This window comes from Leuresthes tenuis, unplaced genomic scaffold, assembly GCF_036924035.1.
Source record: "Leuresthes tenuis unplaced genomic scaffold, fLeuTen1.0.hap1 SCAF_1, whole genome shotgun sequence".
Classification (NCBI taxonomy): domain Eukaryota; kingdom Metazoa; phylum Chordata; class Actinopteri; order Atheriniformes; family Atherinopsidae; genus Leuresthes; species Leuresthes tenuis.
This window is the reverse complement of record NW_027325355.1, coordinates 4,603,089-4,623,931: the sequence shown is the minus strand read 5'-3', so window position 1 is coordinate 4,623,931 and position 20,843 is coordinate 4,603,089. Positions and strand designations below refer to the sequence as shown.

Sequence of the window (20,843 nt, the reverse complement as noted above, 5' to 3'; positions counted from 1 at the left end):
ACGATGCCCGTCTCCCGGCCGCACCTAAAAGTGCCACAGCTAATAAGAAAAACCCCGCCACCTCGACCATCACCAGGCCTGTACCGTCCCTGTCTGCATCTACAGCAGCCCTTAAGACTGCAGGACGCTCTTTACGACCCATATCACCTGCCATTCTGGTGACCCCTGTGATAGCTGGTCCCTCTACATCAGTCCTTCCCATCACCTGTGCTATCACCAGCCCTTTGCCCTGCCCTTCTGTATCAGCAGCTCCCTCTGCGATTGCAGGCCCCTCCACACAGACCACAATGCCTGCCCGTCAGGTGATCCCTAAGCCGGCCGATACGCCTGCAACAGCTCCTCCAACTGCGTCCACACCGCCTGATACACACACCACCGGCACGTTGCCCAGCACTGGCGGTCATTTAGCCTGGGCGAGAGCTACGCACTACAAGTGCAAACACCAGGGGCATCCATTAGAAGTTGGAACCAAATTGTCAAGGGTGCAAAATATTCCAGTCTGTACACTCTGTGCCCAACCAACACAGGGACACAGAAGATACAAGAGAAAGACATTCTGCCCCGTAAAGATGATGTCCTCATCAAAAGGTCTGAACAACAGAGTTTATGCTAGCTATGAAGACTTCACCTCTGCTGTAGACAAGTTGGAGGACTTAGATGTAAATATGCCTTAACAATCTGTAAATATTCTGTAATAACTCACTGTACATATAGAAATGATATGTACATAGTAATTGTAAATAGTTTTATATTTTTATAAACGTGATTTTTTCATGTTCAAAGCAACTTTACTGCTGTGTAAAATATCCTATTTGACTTACTGCTGTGTTGTGGTTCACTTCAGTTGATTGAAATTGTTTTTAAATTTTATACAAAGATTTGAATCAAGTTTTAAATTGTAGTGCTTTGATGTCAGCAGCTTAGTATAATAAAACGTTTGAACAAACTACGTGCTTTTCTAATCATTCATACACACATTCATACCCCCAATGATACACTGGGGTTCAGTGTCTTGCCCAAGGACGCTTCGACATGTAGCCCGGGGAAGCCAGAGTCGAACCACCGACCTTCCGATTGGTGGGTGACTGCTCTTCCTCCTGAGCTACAGCCTTGGCAAAGATTAGCACAAAGATTAGAACCAAACACAATTTTTTTAAAATATCTCTGTAGCAAGAACATGAGAAAACGCATGAGAAATGTTGACATCTAACCTTTAATAAAATGCAGAACAATGAAATACAAACAAGTGTAAAGCTAGACTTTACATCAAACTGAAATGATATATTGCTTCTAAAGATGTATGTTTACAAACATACCCACAGCTGGTGCACAGCTACTTTGTGAATTTTAACTTTAAACAAAACATATATGTTCAGTATAATAGAATAAAATGTGTATCTACTTTTAAAAAGATTGCATTTTCAATTCAATTCAGTTTTATTCATATAGCGCCAAATTAAAACAATGTCATCTCAAGGCACTGATATTGTTCTGTATATCAACTCAGAACTGATGCCATATTTATCTTGAACGGTGGGAGATCCGTCCATAGTTCCCAACTATCCCAACAAATTATAAAGCACTTTCAATGATTCTTCAAACATGTGCTACCCACAGAACATTCAGAACAAAAGTCCTGACAAGAGAAGGTGGTAATCCAAAAAGAAGATTTTCAATCTGAACAAGGGAAATTCTTCTGATTGGTAGTTCCTGTTGCTGCTCCCAGGTGAATGTTTTCTTATCTGCCGTAAAATATATTGTTGATTTAAACCAATAATTTATCCGCAGTGTGAATACGTTGGTGAGTCTTTAGGTGAGATAATTGAGTGAAAGCTGTTCCACACTGACCACAGCTATAGGGTTTCTCTCCTGTGTGAATACGTTGATGTGTCTTAAGATGGGAAGATGTAGGGAAAGCTGCCCCACACTGACCACAGCTGTAAGGTTTCTCTCCTGTGTGAATACGTTGGTGTTTCTTAAGATTAGATGATTCAGTGAATGCTGCTCCACACTGACTACAGTTGTAAGGTTTCTCTCCTGTGTGAATACATAGGTGTCTTTTTAGACTGGATAATCGAGCAAAACCTGCTCCACACTGACCACAGCTGTAAGGTTTCTCTCCTGTGTGAATACGTTGGTGTATCTTAAGATAGGAAGATGCAGTGAATGTTGCTCCACACTGACTACAGCTGTAAGGTTTCTGTCCTGTGTGAATACGTTGGTGTATCTTAAGATAGGAAGATGTAGTGAAAGCTGCTCCACACTGACCACAGTTGTATGGTTTCTGTCCTGTGTGAATACGTTGGTGTATCTTAAGATAGGAAGATGCAGTGAATGTTGCTCCACACTGACTACAGCTGTAAGGTTTCTGTCCTGTGTGAATACGTTGGTGTATCTTAAGATAGGAAGATGTTGTGAATGCTGCGCCACACTGACTACAGCTGTATGGTTTCTCTCCCGTGTGAATACGTTGGTGTGTCTTTAGACCAGATAATTTAGTGAAAGCTGCTCCACACTGACCACAGCTGTATGGTTTCTCTCCTGTGTGAATACGTTGGTGTGTCTTAAGATCGGAAGAAGTAGTGAAAGCTGCTCCACACTGACCACAGCTGTAAGGTTTCTCTCCTGTGTGAATACGTTGGTGTTTCTTAAGATTGGAAGATGTAGTGAATGCTGCGCCACACTGACCACAGTTGTAAGGTTTCTCTCCTGTGTGAATATGTTGGTGTGTCTTTAGACTGGATAATCGAGCAAAACCTGCCCCACACTGACCACAGCTATATGGTTTCTTTCCAGTGTGAAGCCTCCGATGACACCTCAGATGTGATGAGCTTTTGAAAACTTTCCCACGGTGTTTACAAGAGTGACATCTGTAGCTCTCTTGGGCTATATGTTTCTGCAATGACAGAGAGGAAGAAGGATTAGATCCTTTTGAAGTTCACACAAAAGATTTCTCTAAGCTAACCAACATATTCTAACTGGACGTGTATAGACCGAGCCACAGGTCTCAATATCTCAGATCAAACATGAATGCTGAGAGTGTGTTTATAAGTGCCCTCAGCTGTCAGCACTGTGCTCTGGTGTGTTCTACACACGTTCAGGTTTTTAAGCAGTAAACTCTTGCTTTTTGCTCTTTCACTAATTATTTTTTGTCATGATGAAATTCTGAAAAGGAACTTGTGCTACAATATTTCTAAATGATAGAATGAAGCACAGTCTTGTCCAAGTTGTTCAGTTAAACACCATGTAGAGGTTGGACTGAAAAAGGTTGATGATCACTGGTTTAAACGAATAAAAGTAACAGTGGTGGTAATACATGACATTCATTACACTATCCCTTTGTTCCAGCTTACAACCCAGAGGTCTGCAGCCATTGAGCTCAACAGCTATCAGGGAAACAGTTTTAACTCAACCTTTGTTTCTTTCTAAAACAACTCTTTACCCTGAGGTAGAGAGATCTACAAACCTGTCATCTAACCATTAAAGACCCAGAAGTATTACCACCACCAGGTTTAATTCATGTAATCCAGAGACTTTAAACACAAACAATGAATATAAGCTCCTGAACCTCTCAAATCTGAAGACTGAGAGCCAGAAAATGTCCCACCACAACAATCTGGCCACTGATTTTCTTCCAGCAGATCATTCAGCCTGCAGCATATTTTCAGTCTAAGCACATCTGTATCAGAGAGGGTAGATGAAACCAGGAAATACTTTGCTGACACTTTTTCCACATTTGAAGTAAAAGCAGAACAAGCGGACGATACACGGAGCCTCGACACTCGTCCTCGTGTCTTTAATGTCCTCCACACTGACCTGTAGCCCGGTGGAACCAGAGGATGAACCGGCTCTGTTCTTAGTGGAGGTGTTTGGATCCTGGTTCTGCTGCTCCATTCTGGTCCTGGTCCTCCGACTGATGGACTCTGTCTGAAACTGTCAGTACATACAATAAGATCCAGCTGTGGCGTGCAGCATGTTAAAGCACACCCACTTTTCTTCTTCTCTTGAAAACCTTTGTGGACAATTTTTAACCATCTAGTCACATTTAATTAAACTTATTACCGTGGTTTTAATTTAAATTCCTGTGAACTTTAAACTGGTTCTTTAAAGACCCACTGAGGTCACAGTTCAAAATATTTGGAGCTTTTTGATCAAATTCAGAAATTTTTTTATAATAAATGTATAATATAATATACTCTGTAGAATGACACCCACTGTGTGCAATAGCCCATAAATCTCATCTGAGTCAGTGTAACATGATCAACTTAAATCATTTTACCACATTAAGACAATGATACTGTTTGAGGAAAGGGTCCCAATATCATCCCAAAGCCTGAAGTTCAGATTTTCTCCGTTTCTAAATTTGTTCTCATTTCCAGAAGCTGTCATGGATCCAGAAAAGTAACAGAGTAATCTCAGATTTGTCACAGGTTAAACTCTGAAGCCTATAGTTCAGCACTCAGGGAGCTTCAGTCTGGACTGAGGCTTGAAACTGAGAAGATGTGATGTTTCAGTGGGGGAATGATATAGTTCTGTGTGGCGAACAGCACGTCAGCAGGAGCTGTCTGACTGATCTGAGACACTCTGAAGAACATGAAGTGGACCATTTTGAGGCCATCATTTAAATATAAAGGAGTGTTTTAATAACCTACAATCTCCTTTATTTTGATTCTGAAATTATCTTACCTGGTAAACTTACATGTCCAGTTGAAGAGTAAAAAGTGATCTTGTGTTGTGGTCAGATCAGAGTATCAGCTCCTAAAAGTTGCACAGATCCTCCTAATAAAGATCATTTTAGCTCCATTTTAACTCCAGATGTTGGCAGGTGGACTTTATGAGTAAAGACATGTACAACCTTTTTATCATGCGGTCAGTCCTTTTTGATATGTGGATAAAAGAAAATATTGGATATGTAAAGGAAACTGAAAACTGAAAACTGAAACTGAAAAACATGAGACACTTCTGAAGAGGACAGTCACTGTCTTTTAATGGGCTTCTGAGTGTAAATCTGAGAAATCAGACACTGATACTGAACTGTATATTTCTACTGCTCCTGTGATACTTTCCTGGATCACTGACAAATCTATATTATAATGCTATGACTCCTCTTCAAACAACATAAACTCTTAATGTAATTGAAGCATTTATATAGACCATAATTAAATCCCATTTTAAGATTTTAAACACTAAAACACATTAAACACATCATATCACATGTTTTCACTCCACAGTTTTATCAAAAAGCCAAATGATACCCAGATAATCTCGGAAAGAACAATTCTAAATTTTACATTGATTATCAAATTTTTTTACATTTTTTATAACTACAGAAAAAAGTTTAGAAAACTGCAGCTTTAGTGGAAAATGTGTTTAACACACAGCTAAAAGGATAAAGCTCCATTTTATTTGTCCATCTGACCGGCTTATTGAAATCTATAGTTGATGTTGTGTTTCTGCTTTGAGTACAACGGTTAGCAGAGCATTAGCATTAGCAGGACATGCTAACTGTGTATAGCAGCCAGGTTATTTGAACTTTTTTACTCTTTAGTACATGTTCTGACTGCCCGTGTCCAGGTGCAGGAATCAAACCAATGACACAAAGCACTTTGAAGACATTTCTGCAAATGTTTGACCGCTACATGTATTCTTTTCTGGACTCACCTGCATGCAGCTTCCTGTAGTGATGTTCCGAAATGTGCTGAGGCTTCGAAGCGTGTTTGGAGTAATGGAGGAGACGGTTTACTTCATTTAGGGGAGGAGCCGAAAAGGATGACGTCAGGAGCCTCACCACCCGTACCAACCACATGACTGCTTCCGTAAATGCTTCAGATTTATATGCCTGTGTATTGACAAGCATAGAAACCCCCCAGTCTCCATTTAAAAGTGGGTTTTTTTTATGGAGAGTTGCGGTCAGTTCACTTTTTAAGTTTTGATAGTTTGGATACTCGAGTTTGGATAGCGTTAATGTAGTTTGGAGATAGTTTGGGGAGTTGAGTGAGAGAGAGATAGTTTTGAGATTTGGGAGAGTGAGGAGAGAAGGATAGGTAAGAGGATGGAGCCACCTAGGAAGATGAAGATTTCCCCCGTGTTTGATTTGATATGTCCTGTTAAGGTAAAGCTTAATCTAACATATATCAGATGCATTAGGTTTGCTGATCAAGAACTGTATTTTCTTAAGGTATTCATAGGTGAGGTGTTTACTGTGTTCAAGGAGTTGGGGTACAATAAGAACACCTCATGCATGCTAAGGCCTTAACTTTCTTTGAGTAAAGTGACAGAAAAACACACACAACCTGCCATATCATATGATTCTACCTTTCTGGGAGAATTTACACACAGAATACATTAAGAAATATTTCATCATACACATATGTGATAAGGGGATGAGAAATGGGTGGCGGTGAGCTCTCAGTGCCTGTGAGAGAGAGAGAGAGAAGGGGGGGGGGGGGGGGGGATTGGAGACAATGGAGCAGCACGGGGTCTCTCAAACCTGGTGTAGAAGGTGTTGAGATCGTCAGCTAGTCCGGGGGAGGGGGGGCGACCACAGGCCTTCTACCAACCAGGGTCGTTGGTGCCTGAATCACTCTCCAGTCTGGCTCTATAGTCCTCTTTAGCATTTTTGATGGCCTTCTTGAGGTCCTGTCTGGCCAGCCTGAATGTGTCCATGTCACCCTCTCTGTACGCCTGCTCTTTCCGGCGCCTGAGCTCTCTGAGCTGCTTGGAGAACCAGGGCTTTTGGTTATTGTACCTTGTGATGGTTTTGGTTGGGAGGCAGACCTGCTCACAGAAGCTGATGCAGGAACATACAGTGTCAGAAAAGCTGCCGTTGTCATCCTCAGGGCCCCTCAGTGACTCCCAGTCAGTAGACTCTATGCAGTCCTGAAGCCTGTCCCTTGCCTCTGGAGTCCACCTCCTTACTGTAGTCCTGGATGGTTTGGCCCTTCTCAGTTGCTGCCTGTATGTGGGGACCATCTGTATGATGCAGTGGTCGGAGTGTCCAAGGGCAGCGTGGGGGATGGAGCGGTATGAGGGTTTTATGGTGGAGTAGAAGTGGTCCAGTGTGTTGCTGTCCTGCATGGCGCATGTCAGCAGCTGTTTGGAGCTCGTCAGTTCCTGGGAGAGGTTACACGAGTTGAAATCTCTCATCACAAGAACTAACGAGTTCTGCTGAGAGGTGGAGAAAGGAGCTGCTGAATCGTTGTTGAACGTGTTCACAGATGTACTTAGTTCACTTTTCTGATCACGTTAAGACCAGATGTGAACAGCTCCAGGGCGCCTTTCCACTTTCTTTATTCCAAGATCTTCTTCTCCACTTCAGCTTTTGGCTAAATCTAAACACAGCTCACATGTCTTTGGACATTAATAACATAGATCACAGTGACATATGCAACACTTCAGATAAGCAGCTGCCCCAGTATAATTACAGATGCTTAAAATCATTGTTATTTTATAATATTCTTTCATGAACTGTGAGAAGCATTACACAGAGGGTTCATCTCCAATGCAGGAGTTTTGGTCTGTCTGCAGCCTTTTTATTCTAATGTCAATGACCAGTTCAGCAGGAGTGTCCCTCAGAGGAGCTGGAGGCAGCTGTTCAGGGCTACTTTTTTAGAAGAAGGTTTACTGATTGGAAAGGGGGCTCCTCACGGTGACACTTTGTGGGTAAGAGCCTGAATAAGGGCAACTTCTTCTTCTTCTTGGTTCTTGAAGACGTTTCATCTCTCATCTGAAAGGATTATTCAGTTTTAAAGTAGTTGGTGGGAGTATGGACTTCTAAGCATCAGAGTGGTCTTTTACACCAACACGTTGTGCTACATTCAGTTCTTCACTGGCGAGGTTTCAATCTGAAGTTCCCTTAGATCAAATATGTCCACAACCACACAGATGCAAACAAAACTTATTCAGGCAGAAATATTAACCACTGTAATGAGGTGTAGACTTATTTATTGACCTCCTTGCTTTGTTCACAGAAAGTTTCAAGAGTTTTTTTCTCTCTCATGATCTAACTTTTCTCCGTCTGTGATATTGGCTTTTTTAGCGTGAGGTAAAAAGGATCCACAGGAGTCTGGAGGATGGACACAAATACAGGGAAATGAGAGGTATGCCTGACTGCACTGGGATGTTGTTTCCTCACCTGTGAGTCACTTTGGATCAAAGCATCTGCTAAATGACCAAATGGAAATGACATGAATGTCCATGATGACTGTACAGAAACATTCCAACAGAACTGTGTATATGAGCTATCTTTGTAGAAACTGGATGTTTCAGGCTGTTAGTCTCAGCTGTTTCCAGATATTTGCCACATAGCTAGCTGTGAAAGCTGCCTTATACTTAACATGTAGAGATATAAAACTGTGGAGCTGATGGATCTAAAAGTGACATGAAATCACTTAAAGATGATTGTTATTTCAGTGTCAGGGGAAGAAAATCATATCACTGTCAGCACATAATGGATGTCCTTGTGTAAATGCTTTGAGAAACGTGTTGAGCATCATGCCCTCACTGTGCATGTGTTCTGTTTCTGAGCTGTAATGTGGTACAAAGACTTCACATGAATTTAGGACGTTTTCCTGCTCCTGTCTCAGTCTCAGTGCACTCTGGATTCATCCTCTGTGAAGCAGAAACATCCACAGGAAACTGATGAACATCTGTCCAACAAAATCAGCGTCCTGATAAGCTGCTGCTAGAAGGAAAAAATCCTGACCTGAGATCAGTCCCAGATCTGTCTTTTAAAATGGAATAAAGTGAAATGATGTGGTGAAATGTGCTGAAAGCTGTGAAACAACAAGTGCTGCTGGAAGTGTTTTCACGAAGAGCTCATTAAACTTTTTAAAGGAGGAATGGACTTTATTCCAGCAGCAGCTCAAAGCAGCAGATTCATATTTATCTGGACATTTGAATGAAAACATTCAGTATTAAATAAATGTCTTTAAAATGTCTTGCTCTTATTTATGGTGAATTGAAGTTTCATTTGGATCATTTTCCAGAACAAATCTTTGAAATGTTCACAGTTTTTATCTTTGAACCTTAATCTTAATAATAAGAAAAAGTTGAATAAAAGTTGAATTAAATGAAGACAGCAGAGAGGAAGAAACTCCCTCAGCTCAGTATGTTTGTGACTCTGTCTGAGATGGAGGTGAAATATGTGAACCTGGGCTGTGGTTTACTGCTCTCTCACAGCCATTCGGTTTATTCACAGCTGAGAAATCATCTTTCTGAGGATGACCATAACCTTTATAAACATCACCACTATCTTTATTAATATCCAGAATCACTGTGAATGTTTCTGCTTCTTTCTTCTGGTACCAGTATATCCAGTTTTCATCACACTGGTCAGTTCCACAGCTGAAGGAGACACTTTGACCAACTCTCCTGGTCAGTGTTAACTGGTCCTGGATCAGCTGTGCTTCCATGGCAACCAGCGCTGGAGAGACACAGACAGACAGATGAAGGTCAGTGTGACAGTGTGTGTTCCAGGTGGAGTTTGCTGGCTCCTGATTGGCTGGAAACACTCATCTGAACACAGACAGCACAGAGCAGCAGCTGGGAGGAAAAGCATTTTGTGCAGTGGTGTTTCCTCTGGTGAACCTGGGGAGAAGTGGCGCTCTGATGCAGCTGAGGCCAAACAAGGACGAGCTGTGAGATCAGACCAGGGCCACGTGCTTTCTAACAGCTCCTCAGAGCTCCCATCAGCCCCTGCGGCCCACAGATAAGACCGCTGCTGCTGACTGACAGCTTAGCTGAAGCTGCTGTGTGGTTTCATGATTCTTGATTTGAATCTGACAGCAGATGAAAAAAATCGGGGTCACATGATACAGAACGACTAAAAAACATTCATGTTCCCACAAACACATTCAGCTTGGTGGTGAATTTAGTAACACACACTGTTATCTGTTGTTTAACAGCTGGGATGAAAATGCACAACTACAAATCCACACAGCTCCTCAACTCTGATCCAACTCTTCAATGTGTTTGACTTCATTCAATAATGGAGCTGAATTTCTGCTGACTTTCATTCTTTTCCCACTCTGTCTTCTAACATGATGGATTTAGTTTGTCGTGTTGTTCTTCATCATGTTTCCATCATGCAAACAAAGTCCTGTCAGTGTTCAGCTCTCAAACAGTTCACCTTCAGTTCCACTGACACACTGATGCCTGTGAATTCATCTCAAACTGACATTTTTATCAGTGCTGCAGTCTGTCCTTCACTCACATGGGTTGTTCTGGATCACATGGCTGGAACATGAGATTTCCTCTGACCCACAAACACAGCTACACTGCTGTCACTGTGCTGCTTATTGGGCTGTGAATGTTGTCAGAACAGCTTTTCAACAACAAGCTGAAGATGTGGCTGTTGTGCTGCTTTTGATTCACAGTCAGTGTAAACAATATGGAAAGTAGAGCTCAGGAGGTGCAGCTTCTGCTTCTGCTTCTTTCATCATTACTTATAGAGATGACACTGAAATGCTTTTGTATTCAGAGCTTTTATTGACTGTTTAAGGGTGACAGCTTCATGACACTTTCTCCAGTCTGACCCTCATTTGGAACACAATCAAACATACTGGGACATGTGGGAAAGGATCACAGTGTTCATACTGTACATATCTGAGAACATCCACAGGAAGACACTTTATCATTTACATGCTGATTCTGTCATTTTAACATCTTTCACAGTCAGATTTTTACTAGAAATGATGTTATAGACTGTATGTTGACACATAGAAATAATCCCATTCTGCTTGTAAGCAGCTCTGAATAGAAACAACCATAACTACACTGTTATTACTGTATTATGTTGATGCATGAAAACAGCTGAATGATTGTGCTGGAAACACTGAGAACAGCCTGAAGATGTGGCTGTTGTGTTACTTTTGCTTCACAGTCAGTGTAGACAACATACAAAGCAGCTTCAAAGATACTTCCAGGTGAGGCGTGCAGAAAGCAGCTGTGAGCACCGTAACATACAATAAATACATTATTACTGACCTGAACACTGATACATTCAGATTCAGTTATCACATATATATAAAGGATCTGCAGGTCACTGCTTCTGTTTTCATTTACATTTCACACAGCATTCATACAATCCATGTTTCCCACCATTGCCTGGGCTCTATGAACATGTGCTGCATATTATTTACAGTTAAGATCATAAAGCTGAAAAAGAGAGCAGAACAGCACACGTGATGACTGGTGACTGAGAACAGAGCACCATCGCTGCTGACATCACAAGAAGTGATGTCATCACTCATTATGACCTCACAGTTCTGCATGACATCACAATGGAAACATGTCATCAAAGGACATGACATCACTGTAGTTTATAAAAGCCTGAAAGACAAACCGCCTGAAAAACAACACTTACTTAAAAAGTCCCTTTTGAGTCAAACCAAAATATCCTCTCCTGCACTTCTGTGGGGTGACAGAGTAGATGAAGAGATTCTGGAAAAAGAGTCTGAGGGTTTCTACATATTTCCCTTTGAAAGTGGCAAAGAGGAAAGTTCTGAGGAAGCCGCCAACAGGCCAGAAGATGCAGAATCATCCCCAGGCCTCTGCAGCTCAACACAGCAAGAGGAAGTTTACAGACTCAGGAACCTCTCCCACTCCCTCTGTGGGCTGCACTCAGAGGGAATGGACTCCCTCCGAGGCCTCTGCTGCCACCAATTATGGCTCAGAGAGGTTTAAGGGGAATTTCTGCTTCCAGAGTAAAAGGAAAGTTTAAAGTAAAGGTTTAATTCCAGCAACCTTAAAACTCTGTGGTGGACTGATCAAATCCAATGTGGAGGTGTGGATTTAGGGGAAAACCTCCTCGAACAGTCTGCTGTAATTGGGTCTAAAATACAAGTTGATGGTTCAGAAGAGTTTATTTTTGTTGTCAGCTCAGAGAGCTCGACTGGACAGAAACAGTCTAAATACAAATCAGGTTTCTACACATAGTTCTAAAGCTGTCACTGAGCACTGATGCTGAAGATGATCGTCCTGTTGGGACCAGTTGTAGGTTAGACTAAATACAGAGCAGCTTGAACAGATACATATCATCCCTTTCTTCATTAAAGCAGAAAGTTTGTGCTTTTAGAACAGGAAAAGTTCTCAACTTTTTGGAATATGCAGATTATATAAAGTACTGTGGTCAAAAGTCTTAAAACACACTTCATTCCTTTATGTTTTGCCAGGATTGTGTCATTTCTTTTAGTAGTCTTCAGGAATAGTTCTCCAGGCTTCTTGAAGGACATCCCAAAGCTCTTCTTTGGATGTCGGCTGCCTTTTGTTCCGTTCTCTGTCAGATGATCCCACACTGCTTCAATAATGTTGAGGTCCGGGCTCTGGGGAGGATTCATGCCTCCATAAGACCTGTTGCCACTGATTTTCAGTCCACTTCTTGTGTCATTTGGCATAGCTCAGCCTTTTCTCCCTGTTTCCCTTCCTTAAGAACGGCTTCTTGACAGCCACCCTTCCATGGAGACCATTTCTGATGAGGCTTCATTGAACAGTAGATGGATCAGCTGAAGGTCCAGATGCATCTCTCAGGTCCTGTGTCAGGTCTTTGCTGGATTTTTTCCTCTTTCTTAAGGACATCACTTTCAGATACTGTTCATCTGTTGTAGATAGTTTTTTAGGCCTGACACTTCTTCCTTTGTCCTCCACTTGTTCAGTTTCCTCAAATGTTTTAAGGACACACTGCACACCATGTTGAGATATGATAAGTTTTGAGCTAATAGCTCTTTGGGAATCACTTTGTTGCTGCAAAAATCCTATTTTCTGTCTGTCAAACTGTGTGATTGTAGTGGAATGAGGCATCTCTGCCACATAGAACACAGCCTCTGTTTCACCATGCTTTCTCTCTGGCTTATTAGCCAATCATCACTCAGGTTGACAGGATAAAAGTCGGCTGCGTCTCTTCCTGCCTCTTTGCCCCTTCTGCTTCAGGGTCATAGTGTTCGCCGCTCATCTCGGACCACAGGTAGGCACCTTAGGGTGCTGTTGTGAACATTCGTTCGTTTTATTTAATGCAAATATAGCTCCTTTATAGATTCGGCACTTTCACTTTGGTCGAGGCGATCGTATTGGCCATGTACCACCGCCAACCGGAGCATAGGTGAGTCATGGTGAGCCTTTTTGCTAAATTGTTTGTAGCCAGGTGCTAAACCCCTGTCCGCTCCTCTCCCTCAACACTCTTCTGGTCGCATGGTGTTTGCGACTCTCTTCACCCCTCTTCCTCTTTGGATGGGACACAACTCAACTGAAGTTTATGAACATTAAAGTAGGGAAATCCTGGAGTAACCGTGGCTACTTAGCACTTTCTGCTTCTGTTGCACTGTGACCGCCGCTTCACAGCCGGTCTGCTGCTGTTGCTCTGTGACCGCCGCCTCACAGCCGGTCTGCTGCTGTTGCTCTGTGACCGCCGCCTCACAGCCGGTCTGCTTCTGTTGCTCTGTGACCGCCGCCTCACAGCCGGTCTGCTGCTGTTGCTCTGTGACCGCCGCTTCACAGCCGGTCTGCTGCTGTTGCTCTGTGACCGCCGCCTCACAGCCGGTCTGCTGCTGTTGCTCTGTGACCGCCGCCTCACAGCCGGTCTGCTGCTGTTGCTCTGTGACCGCCGCCTCACAGCCGGTCTGCTTCTGTTGCTCTGTGACCGCCGCCTCACAGCCGGTCTGCTGCTGTTGCTCTGTGACCGCCGCCTCACAGCCGGTCTGCTGCTGTTGCTCTGTGACCGCCGCCTCACAGCCGGTCTGCTTCTGTTGCTCTGTGACCGCCGCCTCACAGCCGGTCTGCTGCTGTTGCTCTGTGACCGCCGCCTCACAGCCGGTCTGCTGCTGTTGCTCTGTGACCGCCGCTTCACAGCCGGTCTGCTGCTGTTGCTCTGTGACCGCCGCCTCACAGCCGGTCTGCTTCTGTTGCTCTGTGACCGCCGCCTCACAGCCGGTCTGCTGCTGTTGCTCTGTGACCGCTGCTGTTTTTGCTGCTGCTTGGCTGGCTTGGTTCGGGATCCTGTCAGCTGTCTCTGGTCGACTCTATCGCTACTGCTGACCCTGTTGTCCACTGCTGGTGTGTGTGCTGATTCCTGGCATCACAAACAAGGAGGGAGCCAGAGCAGGTGTGTAAGGTGGAGCCGTACCAACTAGATATAGTTGGACTCCAGACTCTTATAATCTGGAAGTGTCTAGAGAGGAAGATGGGTGGCCAGGTGAGGGTATACTCACAAACCCCTGGATGAAGAGCAAGCGTGTGATTTAGTTTGCAACTGTGTGTCGCTGCAGGAAAGGCTCAGGCTGATCTGTGAGAGTGGTGTTTTGATTTTGGACTTCTGTGCAATTCACAGATTTGCCACATTAAACACTATGTTCAAGCATAAGGACCTTATGCTTGTGATTAAACTACCTGTAAATAGATGTAGGATTGATCGTTGAAAATATTTCGTATATATTCAATTCAATAGAACTTGAGAAATATCTATACTTTCAGATTTGAAACTTCCCCATAAGTTAAAGACAAACCCTAGGTAAAGGGTTAAAAACTAAGCTCATTAAGTGTACAAAAAATACTGAGTGCATTAAAATTTGTGTTTGAAATGGTTTAAAACAAACAAAAAGAAAACAAGAAACCCCTATAAATATGCTTTTTGTTACATGTTATGGTATCAGAAAATGGGATTTCAGTGCACATTTCATTGTACTGTTGTTGTTTTTGGTAGTAGCGCGATACTCTTTCATGTCTTACGCCTGAGAAACCCAAAACCCTTACGCAGATTCTGCAGAATAAATCCTGCAGTCCTGCTGTATAAAGGACGATATCACTCTGCCTTTTTGTACTCGCATACAGCCTACAGACGTGGTGGCAAAGGCCTTCGAGACCCTCCCTGACACCCCTAGGTCAGGAGGGTAATACTGTCATTTTCAACATCTACATGAATATTAAAGTCACCCACTACAATGACTTTATCTGTACTCAGCACTAACTGTGATAAAAACTCTGACAATTCAGACAGAAACTCAGAATAAGGGCCAGGTGGACGATACACAACAACAAACACAAGAGGTGTTTGTGATTTCCACTTTGGGTGGGAAAAACTGAGAATCAGAGATTCAAAAGAGCTCAAACTAATCTTGGGTCTAGGACTGATTAGTAACCCTGATCTGAAGATAGCTGCCACTCCTCCTCCTCTGCCTGTGGTTCGAGGAACATGAACATTTAAATAGTCAGAGGGAGTTGATTCATCAATGCTAACATGATCCTCCTGCTGCAGCCAGGTTTCTGTAAGACAAAATATATCAATATGATGATCACAAATCAAATCATTCACTAACAGAGACTTCAAAAGGAGAGATCTAATATTCAGCAAACCACATTTAATAGTTTGATGGTTTTGTTCAGTTAAAGTTTTTGTTTTAAAATGCAGAGAAGTGTGTAAGACTACAACTCTGCATCCTGGTCTCAACCCTGGTTTGTCATGTTTTTGGATGACTAATAAATTCGTCCATATTGCTAGAAATGAGAGCCGCTCCTTCCAAAGTGGGATGGATGCCGTCTCTCCTCATCAGACCAGGTTTTCTCCAGAAAGATTTTCTCCAGATTGAATGAGGACAGACAGATGTCATCACTGGTCAGATTTACCACTACAACCACTTCTAGTGTGGTTGTAGTGGTTTCTTTTGTTTGTCGTGTTGCATCCCAGGTTAAGGAGGGACATACGCGCCCAGTAGTATGCTTCCCACTGAGGCGCCAGCCCACTGATTTTAGTTTTCTGTTATTTGGATTTTAGCATTGTTATAGTCGACCTTTTAGCTTCTTTTTGTGAATAACAATAGGCTAGTTCAGGGACATAAGTTACCATGGTTACTCAGTGGGCATTCAAATAAGCCATAGACAGGAGTCAACTTCCAGCAGGATCATGACTTACTTTCCACTGTCAGTATTTGGTGGGACGTTCAGTTGCAGATAAACAGTGTGGACAGAGATCACAAGATGAAAATGTCTATTTTCCCTTCTTTGTTGTTTAGTGATGTGTTTTATTGCTGCATTAGTAGCAGCACAATCCTCTGACATCTCTGCAGCCTGCAACATTACAATGTCAATCTACCTGCACTCTGAGATGTGGAATTTAAGGCATGGCACACAAGGTTTGGATGTTCTTTCAAAGTACCATGAGAAGGATAAACACCCCATCACCTTTTTACTGGGGTTCCCTACCACTAGGACCCTTCTGTTCTGTTTGAAGGTGGCTAAAGTAGAATCACCACGGTAACAGGACTACTTTTCACTGGCTCCTTTATTAACTGAGCTCTGGAGTGTAGTGGTAAGATTTCCACCTTTCATGTGCCTGTCAAGGGTTCAAATCCCCTGTGTTAGCCCGATTTTTTTCATTGGAAGCCCAAGAACAAGCTGGAGAAATCATTTATTAAAAAAGTATTTATTAGTGGTCACATGTAAAGTATATTGCAGCGCTGGACTCGGAGTGCCAGAGCTCCCGCAGGAAATCCGTCAGGCCGAGCCCCGTTATCCGGAAACATGTCATATTTATATTCAGCTTTATCTCACAGAAGTTGTTTTCACACTTGTCAGAGTATAATTGGCCAGTTTTTAGTGGCATGATCAGGCCAGCTGCTGTCCTTGTTGTGTTCTTTGGATGTGATAAACAATGTGTGTGTGTGTGTGAGTGCTGTTTTAGGCGTGGATCTAATGTACCAGACCTATCTGCCCTAATAGAGATATTTTGTCTGACCCAGTTGTTTATGTCCTTCTAAGGTCTTGGACCATTTAAGGTCATCTGTTGTGCAGTATGAGCAAAGTGGAAAAGTACCAGCTAGGAACGTTATTTAGGAAAATACAGAATATGAATTTATAATGTCTAAGATCAAAGCCAATTATAACAGTAGCATTGTGGACATATCAACTGCAAATATGATATATATTGACTGACTGACGTGCTCTCTCTTTTCGTTCAGTTACCATTGTAATGAACAAACAGGAAGCAAACCTCGAAGCAGAAAATGAGCAGCTGATGAAAGTCTTAAAGAATCGGACCGAGCAGCTGATGGTGGAGATTGAAATCTTAGAAAATCAGACCAAGCACCTGAACAGACAGAAAGACGACTTCAACTGGACGCTGGGAGTCATCCTGAAATTCAACAAATTTCCGGTGAATTAATTCTGCCCTGACAAAAGTAAGTACATAATAAAGTCATTTATCAACATTATACTTATACACCCAAATGTTATTAGCAGGATGGTAAATTCAGTACTTTATACCCTTTTTAAAGTTTATTTAGAATAAAAAGCATGCAGTTTTCTATAAGTTATTTATTCTACAAGCGTTACTTTAGTTTTTCCAAAAGTAAAATCTTCTCTGCCTTCTTTGAAGAGATTTAAACCGTTTTGAACACATTCTTACCTTTCAACCCTGATGCAACGTCTGACCTGCATCAACATTTTCAATTTTGATGTCATGTTTCTGATTTCTTCAGAAAGTGAGAATTAAAACATGAGTTTCATGTTGATCAGAAAACCCTCTGCTTTCAGAATCCTTGTTTTAGAGAGTCCCAAAACAAAAAAAAGTAGCCTTGACGTCATTGTTTCGTCATCTTGGTCGTGTATATCTCTTTATGCATTTCAGGCCTGTAAAATGCATGCCTGTAAAGCTTTGTAATCTTCCTTCTCATGACACTGAAAAGACATTCAGGCATTGAGAATATCAAGTGATGAAGAGCTTTTCTTCCAGTAAAATCATCTTAAACTGTGCAGCAGTTCAGGCACATAACCATATTTGTCATTTCAAAGTTCAGGCAGCCAGTCCAGCACCCGTACCCTCTTCTTCCTCAGCCAGGCCTTTGGAATGTGTCAGAATGTGGTTTTCCATGGTGTGCTTGAACAATGCTTGGACGTCCCTGGAAAAGATGTGGCCTTGAAGGCAGCATATGTTGCTGTAAAATCTCAGTGAGCTTTTCTGCATTAATGCTGCCATCACGGAAGTGGAAATGAGCTTTGCCGAGGGCCCTGATCCAACCCCATACCATCACAGAGCCTGGCTGCAGGGACTGGTTGCTGACAGCAGGCTGGATGCTGCTTTTGCTCTTTGCTCCATTTCTTCCAACAAAGATCTGGAATACTGATGGGTCTGACCACAGTACACGTTTCCACCGTGTGATGGTCCATCCCAGATGCCTCCGAGCCCAGAAAAGTGGACGCCGCCTCTGGACGAGGTTAACATCAGGCTTCTTTTCTGCACAGTAAAGCTTGTGAATGGAACTCTGTATTGTAGTGCTTGACAAAAGTTTCCACAGTAATCCCTTGTCCATGTGCTTCTATCAGCTGTTGATGAATGACGGTTCTTGATGCAACGCCGTCTGAGGGGTCAGAGGTCACGGGTTTCCAGCTTAGGCTTGCTCCCTTGTCCTTTACACTGAATCTCCTCCAGATTCCTTGAATGCTTTAATGATATTCTGCTCTGTAGAAGCAGAAATATGCAGATCCCTTCCAGTCTTTCTCTGAGGAACATTGTTTTTAATCACATTTGTGCCAAATCATAATAACTATCATCTGATGTCTAATTTTCTTTATTACTAACCCACATCACAACTTTTTAAAAACATTTTTCAGACCTGAAACGCAACTAATAAAGTTGAAAAAAACATTTAATATCTTGAGTTTATACCTGCTGGATTTATTCTGGAAGAAAACGTCCTGCCAAAAAAGATGCTCCAGAATGGAAATATTAGAAGTAGATAGATTTATAGTTCCTCATGTAGGATAACAGTCATAAGTCTTTTAAGGTTTTATCATTTGTTATCATTCAGTTTTATTTACATACCATCAAATCGCAACAAATGTTATCTCGAGGCATTTCAACTACAGTCCATTTTAAACTAATTGTAATCCAATTCATTGTAATAAGATTCCAATTAAATCACATTCATTAAAATCCAAGTTGGTCTAATCCGTATAATTTCAGTCAGTTTAAAAAGGCTGTCATTTGATTTTGACATGTTAGATTTAATAATTAATCAATTTCTTCGCTCATTTCGTGAGTGTCAGCCCAGTCGGGACGGCTGGATTCTTTACCAGGAAAAGTGCTACCTGTTTTATGATGAACCCCCAAGTTGGAAGACATGGCCACAAAGTCGAACTTATTGCAAAGACAAAGCTGCAGATCTGGTTGTTATTGATAATCTGCAAGAACAGGTGAGCTATAAAGAGCATAAATGGCATTTTCCAAATTTCCATTTTCTTTTGAATTATTATAACTGATGCCTTTGCTAAAGTGTGAATGATTCCGATGATCCGCCATGTCATGACTTCCAGGAATTTGTCAGTAAAAACATCCGGTATTACCAGAGCCCTAACCATGGATACTGGATTGGGTTAAAAGAAACTGACAACACCTGGTTCTGGATTGATGGACGCAACGACACTCTTGGGTAAGTAAAAATAAATATTGACCACGACTACGGCCCGGTGCTGAGACAGAAAAAGAAAGGATTTAGTTTTAATGCAAATTCAAAGTATAAACTATTGTTTCACCAGGATTTGATGTCAGCTGTTTGTTTCTTGCAACACTGAACTTGTTTGATTTAATTAAGTGCATTAGCTGTACTATGAATGCTATTAATATTGCTCATGTTTACATTTTAAGGTACTGGGTGGAGCAGGAGATAGGTCAATCAGGTCCATATGCACTGGTTATCCCTAAAAGGAACGCAACACAGAGCTGGGACACATCTGATCATAAATTTCAACTCAAATTCATCTGTGAGATGGAAGCTTTGATCAGGTCAAATTAGTGAACACTGTGTCCGACTTTGTCCTCTTTGTGTCGCATGCATAGCTGCAGACTTGCTTCATCACTTTTGAATAAGAAAATCCAAACATATGTTGATGTATCTGCTAATGCACTTTAGACAGTTTGTGTCCTAATTTGTAAGAATTTTATCACTTTAATGTGTCTTTTTAAAGACTGAATAATATTGTTCTGAATAATGGGACAATAATGATGAACTTACTTCGACTTCTTCTGATTATAGATTGTATGGTAATTCATTCACATATGAGGGGTGGGTGTAAAAATGGAACTGATGTAAACTGTAACTGAGGCGGGATGTTTTTAAGTCAGTTAATGAAAATAGTTGTGATGTATTTGCCATTTTTTTCAGGGAAATATCCTCGATTGGAAGATAATCGTCATGAAAACGCTTGCAAACTTGTAAAGGCATTGATGAACTGTTTGTATTGATTAGCAGAGCGCTTTGGATTGTATGATTAAAATTGTGAATTGATTTGATAAACTTGATTGACATTTTATTTTATATTTTTTTGCACCAGCCTTCAGACGTTTAAATGTCGAGTTACATCTGCAGAGGAAGAGATTTGCCTGACTTTTTAGAAGATGCAAGATAAATAATGGCTCTGCGCTGTACACCAGTTCATGTTGTGATGTGTCTTTGAAGTGAAATGCCTTCTTAACTTCATGGGTTCATCAGCTCATGTGGGTAAATGGACTTGTATAGTGCTTTTCTTGTCTAACTGACCACTCAAAGTGCTTCTAACACTACATGCACTCATGCTCATACAGCACATCTTAAGTCTACACATAACTACATGCATTCCAACAATGGGTTAGTCCATTCATACACTGATGGATACATTGGGGGTTCAGTGTCTGGAAGCTCGAGTTGAACCACTGACCTCCTGATTGCTGATTCCTCCTGAGCTACAGCCACGCCAGGTGATAAACAATCTCTGTGTTAAAGCCGGGGGAATAATCATACTAAGCATCCTCTGAAGACATCATGCTCTGCTACACCCAGTTGCTTTGGCTTCCTCTGGTTCTTCCTGTAATTGCATTGCATTCA

The 20,843-nt window shown here is 42.0% G+C and overlaps 3 protein-coding genes across 5 annotated transcripts in view; 1 reads left to right on the top strand and 2 right to left on the bottom strand.

Moving 5' to 3' along the window:
• The window catches only part of LOC140294513 (protein NLRC3-like), a 1,060,349-nt gene that overhangs the window by 674,387 nt on the left and 365,119 nt on the right, over window positions 1-20,843 (top strand). The gene's annotated exons all lie outside the window — the stretch shown is intronic.
• LOC140278845 (NACHT, LRR and PYD domains-containing protein 3-like) overlaps window positions 1-20,843 on the bottom strand; it is a 228,296-nt gene that overhangs the window by 26,717 nt on the left and 180,736 nt on the right. The gene's annotated exons all lie outside the window — the stretch shown is intronic.
• Window positions 1,693-14,069, bottom strand: LOC140294545 (uncharacterized). The gene is made up of 3 exons (XM_072379597.1): window positions 14,030-14,069; window positions 13,299-13,975; window positions 1,693-2,896 (listed from the first exon to the last, which is right to left on the bottom strand). Exons 1-3 carry the CDS (start codon window positions 14,067-14,069, stop codon window positions 1,766-1,768), a joined length of 1,848 nt encoding a protein of 615 aa, XP_072235698.1. The 3' UTR covers window positions 1,693-1,765.